We start from the raw sequence: 11,941 nt of genomic DNA, 5'->3' as shown, positions 1-11,941 counted from the left end.
TTGGGGTGGCTGTAGATCCAAAGCCCCCGCTGGCCGAGCTGAATGGGTTTTTGTTGGCTGCGTCCTGGCTGGGTTTCCCTCCGAGGCCGCTGAAGAAACCGCCCCCTCTTCCAGTGTTTCCAGACCCGAACATACCTCCGCCAGAAGAGGACGATGGCTGAAAGACAAGAGGGGCAGGAAGCGAGACGGGATGAGAGGTCGTGGAAAAGTGGCAGGCCACACCTGCAGAGAGGCGGCCCGCACAGGTGGCCCAGACAGAAAGAGCAAATGCACGCTGGTCAGTTCTGGTCCAGAGGCCCTCACCAGCACCAAGGAGCTGAGCTCTGGACAGGAGCACGGCCTACAAATAACACGCTCTCAAGTTCTTCGACCTTCACGGTTCTCTGGAAACATGACTGATGGGAGACGGAGGCCTCAACCGTTGATCTGCCCCGCTGCCTGTGGTCTCTGCCGGACATGATGCCGGGGCAGGAAAACCATGGCCCCAAGAGCTCCCCCAAATGAAAGAGTTTAAAAACACTTCTAGGGAGCTCCCGTCGTGGCGCAGTGGTTAACGAATCCGACTAGGAACCATAAGGTTGCGGGTTCGGTCCCTGGCCTTGCTCAGTGGGTTAACGATCCGGCGTTGCCACGAGCTGTGGTGCAGGTTGCAGACGCGGCTCGGATCCCGCGTTGCTTTGGCTCTGGTGTAGGCCGGTGGCTACAGCTCTGATTGGACCCCTAGCCTGGGAACCTCCATATGCCGCGGGAGCGGCCCAAGAAATAGCAAAAAAAAAAAAAAAAAAGAAAAACAAAAACAAAAACAAACACTTCTAGGTTCTAATGAGCATCACTTATGTCAACTCATCTAGTGTTTGGCTGAACTCATCGGCAACTGACGGTAAGTGATTTCCACTGTCTTTTCTCCCAACCTGCACACGTTTATTTCATAATGACTCTCCCAGTACTGCAGAAATAAGCTCAAATTAGCGCCACTGTTGAAATGATGACCATGGCTGAATTCGGTCCAAGTCTGCAAATCTTATGCTCGGAGGATGCTGCTGGTTCAGTGCACGTGCCGACAAAGAGCTGCATCAGGCACCACACGCTCAATTTCTGTTTAGAACCTGGTCCTTTAAGGAAGACCAGCGCTAGGTTTGAGGGAGTGTTCGTATGAAGCGTGCTGTCTCCCGGCTGATGATGCAGAATGAGATGGGCCATCAGAACTGGGTTGCTTTGCCCAGGAATTTTACAGCAGCCCCCTTCGAAAGGGGATGGAGAGTGTAGAAGGCCCTCTCCTGTACAATGTGGAACATGCTGCTTTATGAATTAAAGCATAATGAATTAAATGTGCTAAGAAATGTAGTGCCTTTTAGAAACAGGCCTGAAACGTAATCACAAACTCAAAACATGATTGCTCTTCAGTATTCTAAGACAACAAACCAGGAACTGAGCACTTTTTCATGCCAGGCAACTTATTTTTTTCTTTTTTCGTGATAATTGAGGCACATGGAAGTTTCCAGCTAGAGCTGTGACCTACACCACAGCTGCGGCAACACCAGATCCCTAGCCCACTGTGCCGGGCCAGGGAGCAAACTGGCGCCTCCACAGAGACAAGCCAGATCATTTACCCACTGCGCCCAGCCAGGCACTTTTTAAGGCACTTTACGAGCAATTTTTGTTTGTTTTTGCAGGGCTGCACCCACGGCATATGGAAGTGCCCACAAAAATCACTCTAGCGGCCACCCCAGCACATCCCTCCCCTGCAGGTGCTCAGCCGCCACCCCTGCCCTGGGCCTCCTAAGGGTAACCCTCTGGTCTATGTGACAGCCTGACTTCTGCTTCCCCACAATCCAAGCTCACACAGCAGCTAGAACACTTAAAAAGGACAGTCAGATCGTTTCACTTTTGTTGAGAAGTCCTAAACGACAGGACACGATCTGGCCCCTGCCCGGCCCTCGGCATCATCTTTTGTCGCCTCCCCTTCACTTGGTGCAGGAGCAGGGTCTTTCGCATCTTGAACCCAAGCTAATTTTTACCTGAGGGCAACATACGTGATGCCCTTGTCTCTCTTTCTCCCCGCCCCTCCCCCCGCCCCCCGCATATGTCTCTAAAGACGACAATGACTGTTTGCGACAGCCACTTAAGGATGAGGAACAGCTTTTTCAAACTTGCTCTGAGATCCAATCATTAGAGCACAGGCTTTGATAACCAGGAGAATGACCATCAAAGGAGGAAGATGTGGCAACTACGCGGGCACACGAAGAACGGAAAACGGCAGGTTTCTCAGCTGCCTTCCATGCATCAGGCTGAAACATGGGAAACGGCCAATATACGGACACTTTGTCCTACAAAATCAAACAAAAATTGGCAATTTCAGATGGTTCGGCCTATTTTAAAAATATGATGTGAAAAGTAACGGATATGTGTAGAAATGAATTGAAGTGGCTGAGACTTCACTGCGGTGAATGTGAACTGACAGTTACTGCATCCTCATCAGCGGGTCGGAGTAGCCCATACATTTTAATGACAATGAATAATAATAGTTTTAAAAACTTTAGGTTATGGAAAATCTCCCAAGTAGAGACAGAGGAGTCCAATGAACCCGTGTACCATCATTCGGCGTCGACGATTACCTCGCGGCCGGCTGGGCATTACCTGTATCCTCGTCCACTTCCCCCGCTCCTTTATCACAGGAAGCGAATCCCAGACATCTCATCATTTCATCCACTGCCTTTCCAGTAAAAGGCTCTAAAACATAAACCTTAATCATAATGACACTTCTGTGCCTCAGTCATGACCAATTCCTTTAAATAGGGAGGTTAGCGTTCAAGATCCAGCCTTATAAAATGACCCAAACCCCTCTGAGTCTCGTCCAGCCTCCAGACCCAAGTACCACTTCATAGGAAGTAACAGAGGACGGAGGAACAAGTTACTTGGAAGCCACAGCCCGAGGACACAGCCAGTGACCAGACCACGGGGCTCTCTACAGGACTAACAACCTGCTTCGTTCCACAGCGGAATCAGGAGGAAAAATTAAAGAGGGAGAGATATGGAAGGGTAATCTCTAGATAAAGAGCCCAAAGGGAGCCATCAACCAAGCTCAGTGAGTGAACCCGACTTGACCATAATTCAAAGAAACAGATGGAGAGAGACATTTACGTATGGGACTTCTTTTAAAAAGGCATCTCCTGACTATCTAACCTGAATCAGCTTCCCTTCCTGCTTTATTCTCCATCGTACTTCAAACTACCTGAAATCAAACTGTTTCAATAAAGACGGACCCCCTCTCCCCGTTTCAAGTGTCCGCTCTATAGACATAACCGCTGCTGTCTGCCTGCCTCACTGCTGAACTCCTGCAGGCATGAAGCTTCCTTTTCACAGTCCTGGTTCTCTGCTGCCATCTTAACAACATTAAACCTTCCAATTGGTGAACACAGGATGTCTCTCCATTTATTCAGGGCCATACCTGAGGTGCATGGAGGTTCCCAGGCTAGGGGTCCAATCAGAGCTGCAGCTGCCATTCTGCACCACAGCCACAGCAATGCTGGATCCAACCGCCCCTCTGCAACCTATACCACAGCTCAAGGCAAGGCTGGATCCTTAGCCCACAGAGTGAGGCCATGGATCGAACTCATGGATACCTGTCAGGTTCACAACCCACTGGGCCACAACAGGAACTTCCCTTAGGTCATCTTTGATTTCTTTAAACAATTCTTTAGTGTATTTTTAAGTGTATATTTGGCACTTCTGTTAAGTTTATTTCTAAGCATTTTACTCCTTTTCATGATACTGAAAACAGTATTGTTTTCTTAGTTTCATTTTCAGGTGCTTTGTTGCAAATGTATAGACATAAATTAATTTTCATATATTGATCTTGCATCCTGCAAACTTGCTGGACCTATGTGTCTGTTCTAAGACTTCACCGACAGATTTCTTTGGGATTTCTAAATACATGATCATGTTATCTGCAGATATATAGTTTTCCTTTCCAACGCGGATGCCTTTATTTCATTTGCTTGCTCAACTGACCTGGCCAGAATCAACAGACACTCCATTCACGTGGCTGCACGCCTTAGTCACCCTCTTCTGTTTACCGCTGAGTAGAATTCTGCCGTATGAACGCGCCAGGGTCTGGCATCTCCTGTTGATGAGCATCTGGATTTTTCCAGGTTTGGTTTATCATTAACAGAACTGCCGTGAACATTCTCATAGAAGCCTTTCTGTGAACACGTATTTTCAATTCTTTTGGGTAAATACCTAGGACTGCCGTGAACATTCTCATAGAAGCCTTTCTGTGAACACGTATTTTCAATTCTTTTGGGTAAATACCTAGGACTAGAACTGCTAAGCCATAAAGTTAGTGTATTTATTTAATGTATTGAGACATTGCCAAAGGGTTTTCCAAAATGTCTGCACCACTTTTCAACTCCCACCAGCAACTTTTTCTTTTTTTTTTGGTCTTTTTGCCTTTTCTAGGGTTGCACCCGCAGCATATGGAGGTTCCCAGGCTAGGAGTCGAATCGGAGCTGTAGCCACCGGCCTACGCCAGGGCCACAGCAACGCGTCTGCAACCTACACCACAGCTCCCGGCAACACCGGACCCTTAACCCATTGAGCAAGGCCAGGGATGGAACCCGCAACCTCATGGTTCCTAGTCGGATTCGTTAACCACTGCGCCATGACGGGAACTCCACCACCAGCAATGTATTAAGAGATCTGGCTGCTCTGTATCTTTTCCACATTTGGCCTTGTTAGTTCTTGGATTTCAGTAATTCTGTGGGTATGAAACAGAATCTCATGGTTTTAATCTGCACGTCTCTGATGATTAACGGCGCTCAGCAAGTTTTCATGTGTCTTACGTTTAGTGCTTTCTGTGTTCTAGGAAATCTTTGTCTTCCTGGTGGTTTCTTTGCTGTGACATTCCTGACACTTGGAGCCACATATTCCCTTGTTTTGGAAGGCTGCGGGATGTTCAGCAGCCTCCCTGCCCCTCCCACCCCATGAGGATCAAACATGTCTCCAGATGCAACTGTGAAATTCCCCTGGGGGCAAAATCAGGATCATCAGTTGAGAAGCAGGGACCAACCCCAAGGAAGCTACTCTTTCTGCCTTTTGCTACAGTTGCCATCTATTTAAAACCTTGGTATTTAACTGCACAGCACACTGTTTCTCTTTATGTCATCAGCCTCTCTTCTTCAGCTGCTTTACAATTTTTCTTTTGGTATTTGGTTTTCGGAAGCTTAGCTATGACATAGCTATGGATGGTTTTCTGGTATTTACAGTTTGAGTTCACAGAGCTTCTTGGATTCATGGATTCCCGCTTTATTTAGTTATTTATTTTTTTGTTTTTCCTCCCAACAAATCTGGACAAGCTTGGCCACTGTCTCTTCAAAAATTTTTTCCATCCCATTCTGTCTCCTCTCCCCCAGGACTCCGATCGCACATATGGTGAACGGCCTGGTCCTGCTGCACAGGTCGCTAATGTTCTGTCCAATCTCTTCTCAGTCTCTCTGAGCTTCATTTTAGGTAATTTCTATTGACATGTTTTCAAGTTCACTGTTCTTGTTCTTCTATAGTATTCACTCTGCTGTTAAACCAAATCATTTTTACTCTGGATACTAGTTTTAAACTTCACACGCAGATTGGCTTTCTGTCTGTATTTATAGTTCCCATTTCTCTGCTGAGATTCTTTCTTCAAACATTCTTTTACTTTCCTGTAAATCTTTAAGCAAAATGGTTATTATAAAGTCTCCGCATGCTACTTCCAACGCCGGGATCATCTGTACATTATTTTTTGATTTCTGAAGTGCGACTGTGGGTCCTCCTTTTGGGAGTGTCACATAGTTTTGCTAGGTACACCGACATATATATAGAACAACAGTGGCGTGGTGACTGAAGCATGCTAAGCTTCCCCAGCGAGAGAGACCCGTCTCCCATCTGCACCTCAAGCGAGGAGGGAAGTATGCAGCCTTCGCCAAGTACTCAGTTGACTGGGGACGGGTTCACAGATTTAGAATGGACTCGGCGCTGGTTAGCCTGACACTGCCTTTGCTTAGGGTTTAGGTTACCGGCTGTATACATGTCGGAGCTGGAGCCTGGAGCCAAGAGGCAGCTGGGCTGCAGTGTTACCTTTGGGATCAACAGTTCCAGGGGATCAGGAGATGGCGAGACTGCAAGTTCTTTCTGCTTTTACTCCTGCCCTTATTTCCTTCCTCTTAGCAAAAGGGGAAGAGGGGGAGGGGTGAATAGGAGATTTTTATACTGAACTTGCAAGGCTGTCAGATTCCATTAAAAAAAAAAAAAAAGCTTTATTGGGATATGATTCATACACCACACTAGTCACTGATTTAAAGTATAAAATTTGATGGGTTTTGTATATATCTTTAAGTTCCCAAAACTTTGGTAAAATATATGCCATCGAACTCATTTTAACTGTTTTTAAGTATATAATTCAATGGCATTAATTATATTCATGATGTTGTATAATTACCACCATCTATTTCCAAAAATTTTACACAACAAAAATTCTATAACCTAACAATGAACTCTCCAGTCCTGCTCCTGGTAGTCTCGCATTTCCAGCTCATATAATTGGAATCATACAATATTTGTCCTTTTATATCTGGCTTATTTTACTTAGTATAACGTATTCCCAGTCTATCCACATATAATACGACTCACAAGTCCACTCCTTTTGAAGGGTGAATAATATTCCACGGCATGGACACACCCCGTTCTGTTTATCCAGTTAGCTGTCGAGGAATACTTGGGTGGTTTCCATCTTCTGGCCACTGTGAATAACGCTGCAATGACCACTGGTTTCAAGGGCCGGAGTCCCTGCTTTCAGAGCTTTTTGGTATATACCTCCACGTGGAACTGCTGGGTCACAGGACAGTTCTACATTTGGCTTTTTAAGGATCCACTTTTCGTAATGGCCACACCATTGTACACTGCAACAGCAGTACAGGAAGGCTCCAATCTCTCTGCATCCTTGTCAATACCTGTCATTCTTTGTTTTGGGAAATTACAGTTCTCCTAGAAGACGTGGAGTGCTAGCTCACTATGGTTTTGAATTTTATTTTCCTAATATTTCTAATGCTACTGATTATCTTTTCACGTGCTTATTGGCCATCTGCTTTGTTTGTTCTCACTGGTGCCAATAACTTCTTTCCTCTGGCTCCTTCTCCAGCCAGTGAACTTCCTGCAGCCAGGCCTCTCGCCGACTTTCCCAAACGCAGACCTGACATTTGCCCCCGAAAGCTGCTGTACCATTCTGCTCACCTAGGATTAACTCCCTTCTCTGGAAATCAATCCAAAAAGGCTTGCTGCCATGTTTGACAGTCCTCGGGGGACAGAGCATAGTTTCCAAAGATGGCCGTGGTGGTATTTCTAGGCCTAAATGCTCTTCTAGAGCAGGAGGTGACGTCTCTTCCCCTTCCCTTGAAGCTGGGTGGGATTCTGGGACTGTCTTGAACAAGAAGATGCTGAATAAACGATGCTCCATGACTTCCGGGGACAGGGAAGAAAAGGTGACACAGCTTCCGCCTGGCTCCCTCTCTTTTTTGGAATGTTGCTCCTTGGAACCAAGCCACCACGCTGTAAGGAAGCCCAGCCACACAGAGACGCCACACGTAGACGTCGCAGCCAAGAGCTCCAGCTAAGGTCTGAGCTACCAGCCGAGCCAGCCACCAGAGAATGCTGCTAGGTTTGGGGGTAATACCCACAGAATCGGTGTGATTTTCACACTACCTGGATTCTTCCTGGCATTAGGATGAAAGTGGAGGTCTTCCGTATTGTGGCCGGAATCGACCTTTCTTAGATTTTTCTGAGAGTACCCCCACTACCTGAAAATTCCATCATTTTTACCCTGCCTATCCTGTGCTAGTCACAGTCCTAAGCACTGGGGATAGAGCAATAAACATAACAGGTAAGGCCCTGGCCATGACGGAAAAAATATTATGTGACCTCCTAGCCCTTGCAACGGCCAACGTAATTTCTGCGAAGGAAGACTATGAGCTGGGGGCGGGGAGGGTAACCAATGTGGAGTTTATCAGAGTAAGTTTTAAACCTCTTGGCTCAAATTATGCTTATGAGAGACAGAAAATAAATTATACCTGTGAGTCACCTATGACTCTTTCACAATGTACTATCCTACTACAGGATAATGCAAGTTCATCCACCCGATGGAATGTCCATAACCCCCTGGGCTGCTTCTGGTCTTCGGCTCTTACAACACCGTACCCTGGTACACAGGTGCACGAGTTTCTCGAAAGGGGTGCAACTGCAGGGCTTTGCTAGATCAGGCTAAACTATTTCCCAAGGGGACCGTGCCAACCTACCCCCCGCCCCAGCTAAGCGCGACTGTGGGTTCCTGTGGCTCTGCTTATGCGTGGCCCTTTGGTATTGCTGGGTTTTACCATTTCTGCTGTCTGACCGGTGTGTATCTCTCTGTGGTTTTCACTTGTGTTCCTAATTAAGTTGAGTGTGTTCATTGGTCCCCTGGCCACCCTTTTTGAAAAAATGTTTTATTTGCCTAAATTGTGGTAAAACATACCTAAGACTTGCCCATTTCAGCATCTGAGGCGTGTAGTTCAACGGCGTCAAGCACCGTCCACGCCGCCGGTGTAACCCGCATTAACCTCTCCTGTGCGGTCGCGCGGGCAGGGCCTTCACACCGCGTTTTCTGTTGAGTTCACAAACTTTCTGTGCAGCGAGCTCGATGACTTCTGACGTACGACTGTTTGTAACGCTGCACATTCAAGACATCCAAACACCGTCAGTGCTTCCGAAGGCTCCTCGCACCCCCTCTACAATGTCCTAACGGCACCACTACCGGGATTTCTATCGTGACAGCTACGTGTTGCCTCGACGCGACTCCCGAGGTAAATGCAAACCCAGAGTGTGGGCTCTCGCGCCTGCTTCCCCCACTGGCCACCGCACGTGCGGGGCGCGTGCGCTTCGTCTGCCGCGGGAGGAGCAGCTCTGTCGCACTCGGCTGCGTAAATGCCGCACCATTTCTCTGTCCGTCCTTCCGCTGGGGAGCATCCAGGTTGTCTCCTGTTTGGGGCTGTTCTGAATACACTGCTCTTCTCATCCCGGCCTTCTGGTGAACAAGAGCACTCGTTTCTGTTGGCTACACAGCGAAGGGCAGACGGGCTGGGTCAACAGGGCCTCCATCTCGTTTAGATGCCAGAGAGATTGGGCGAACTTACAGGGCCCGCCCCGTGCGAGTGCCAGCTGCTCCGCTGCCTCGCCAGTACTGAGCAGCGTCAGCGCTTCCGTTTTAGCCCTTTTGGTGGGGGTGCAGCTGTCTTTCTTCTTTTTGATTTGTATTGTTTATATACTCTGAATACACTTACTCTGCTGGCTATATATGCTACAATTTTCCTATTTCATGGCTTGCTTTACTCTAAAATTAAGAAAGCTGTCATTTTAGTGAGGTTAAATTTTCCTTCTGCCTGAACACTATCCTTTAGGATTTTCCTCAGGGCTGCCAGGCATAAACCCTCTCAGTGTCTGCCTGAAAAATGTCTTGATTTCACTTGGTCCTGTACAGATATTTTTTGCTGGGTTCAAAAATTCTAAGTAGAGAGACTATCTCTGGCTTTCATGTTCACTGCCAAGAAGTCAGCTGTCAGTCCAACTATTGCTCCTTTGAAGGTCACCTGGCTTTTCTCCTGAGTGCTTCCAGTATTTTATATTAGTAGCAGTTTCACCAGGGGAGGTCTTGGATTTAACTTCCTTTTACACATCCTGCTTGGCATTTGCTAGACTTCTGAATCTGTGGGTTACTATCTTTTGCTGGTTTTGGAAATCTGTCTCTTTCTCTTCTAGTATTACCATACTTTCTCTTCTCCCTCCGATTAAATATATGTTAGATTTCCTCTGTAAAGACTGGTTCTTTCTCTTTCGTACTTTCCACGTTCTCCACGATGAATCCCAGGTAACTTAATCTGATCCTCTAGTTCAAGGGTCAGCAAACTACAGAATCCCTGGGCCAAATCCAGCCCACCATCTGTTTTTGTAAAGAAAGCTTTATGGGAACAAAACCATGCTCATTCATTTATGTATCATCTATGGCTGCTTTTATGCTCCAATCACAGAGCTGAGTGGTTGTGACAGAAGCAGCACGCAGCTCTCAAAGTCTAAAATATTCACTATCTGACCTTTACAGAGAAAGTTCTCTGCACTCTGATCTAGTATATGACTGCTCTCTTCAGCTGGGTCTGATCTGCTGATGTAACCTGTCAGTTATCATATTTTTCTAGAAATCCTATTTGGTTCTTTTTCAAAGCTGCTGTTATTTTCAAGTTTGTCTTCTTTTAAACATGTAAAACACAACTGCTTTACAGCCTAGGAAGTCTTTGCAAATGTGTGTCTCATGTTGATTCTGGCGCTTATTCACAGTTCCTTGTTGCCTTTTGTGATGAATTTACCTGTGGGAATGTCCTCTAAGATTATCTGAGGCGGAAAGTTACTTTTCTCCAGAGGGGTCTGTGCTGTTCTGCCAGACATCTGGAGACACCAGCATGCTCGAGTTGGCTCAGGCCACATCCTCAGGCTGAGAAAGGTGGACACGGAGCTGCAGCTCATGGCGCGAGGGCCTCTCAGCCCTGCGACTCTGTGCAGACCTTGGGGAGAGGCGTCTGCCCCTTTGCCCTTTAAGGTTATTAACACAGGACAGTCAGGTGTTCTCAGAGGAAAGGATGCTCTCAGGGCAGAGCTGGCTCCTGGGCTCCTCTACAGGCTCCCGTTTCCCCTTTAATCTGGTTTGGGAAAATAGCTTGCTGGTTTATAAGTGCTTCAAAAACGACGGTCTTTACGTTTAACCTGGCCGTTTTTAGCTGTTTTTCAGGGAGGAACTTGGTTTGAATGACGTTACACATGATGATCGGAACTTGAAAAAACCCCAACTCTCGGTTTCTGTCCAGGATCAGACAAGGGCAGAGCCCACCTTCAACGAGAAAAGATGATAAAGAAAGTCCCCCGCTGAAGACCCACAAGAAACACGTGGTTTTGGCCGCCACTTTCTCCGTGACGGGCAAACACCAACTCCACCTTAGAAAGCCACCATCGCTCCAACGGGCCAGGACGCCTCGCGAGCGCACTGTGGTCTGAGAGCAGCTGGCTTTTCTAACCGTGAACTGAACCCCTCGGAGTCCTCAGCGTCTTCATCTGTCAGGTGGGGATAACAACAGCGCCTGCCTTACACAAGCACTGGTGCGTCAATTCACGTGCAGCCCCCAAAACCACACCCAACACCAAGAACCACGATCTGGACACACTGGCGTGGCTCAGGTCACCAAATAGCTTAGCACAAAGAACACATACAGTTTCTGCTGCATACTTTTTCTTCTCGCTTAAACAACCACTTAAAAAAAATAAACAAACTCAGTTCAAGAGACTTAAAAAAAAAAAAAAAGAAGGGCCAAGGAACCTAACAACAGGCAGAAGATTAATGGAAATCAAGCAGTGTGCTTTAAAGGGCCTTCCGAGAGGACTGCCGAGGATCAAAACGGCCGTGATTTTCTCAAATCAGAGGCTGAGGCTTCTGCCTCCCCGAGAGAACCCCCGAAGGCAGAGCCCGAGGACCACAGGGCTGTCTGCTGGGCTGGGCGCGCCTGCTTGTGACACACGAACAGCGCGCGTGGGTCTGAGGGGCGCGGACATGAAGAGGCAAACACACGTATTTACCTGGCCGAAGACTGTGCCCCCGGTATTGGCTGCTTGACCAAACAAAGAACCAGTATTACTAGACCCAAAACCTGTAAAGTAAAAAGAAAAGTTTATTATTATTTTTCTTTTTTAAGTGAGGAAAACAAGCGTTTATGGAGAGGAGAGAGGGAGAGTAGGTGTGGAAAGAGCACAGGCAGGCCCTGGCGGGGTGAGGGGCTGGGAGAGGGACACAGAGAGTAAGAGAGAAAAGCTGAATTTGGATGAATCTTCTACAACACTGAAG

General features: G+C 47.2%; 1 protein-coding gene across 3 annotated transcripts in view; it reads right to left on the bottom strand.

Moving 5' to 3' along the window:
- NUP214 (nucleoporin 214) overlaps positions 1-11,941 on the bottom strand; it is a 106,720-nt gene that overhangs the window by 15,795 nt on the left and 78,984 nt on the right. For all 3 annotated transcript variants that reach the window (XM_047768719.1, XM_047768718.1, XM_047768720.1), the window contains 2 exons: positions 11,677-11,747; positions 1-157 (listed from right to left, as the gene is read on the bottom strand). In XM_047768719.1, coding sequence (XP_047624675.1) covers positions 1-157; positions 11,677-11,747 — 228 coding nt within the window. The remainder of the gene's footprint in view (positions 158-11,676; positions 11,748-11,941) is intronic.

This window comes from Phacochoerus africanus, chromosome 2 (genome assembly GCF_016906955.1).
Source record: "Phacochoerus africanus isolate WHEZ1 chromosome 2, ROS_Pafr_v1, whole genome shotgun sequence".
In the NCBI taxonomy this organism is placed as follows: domain Eukaryota; kingdom Metazoa; phylum Chordata; class Mammalia; order Artiodactyla; family Suidae; genus Phacochoerus; species Phacochoerus africanus.
This window is presented reverse-complemented; position numbering and strand designations above follow the sequence as displayed.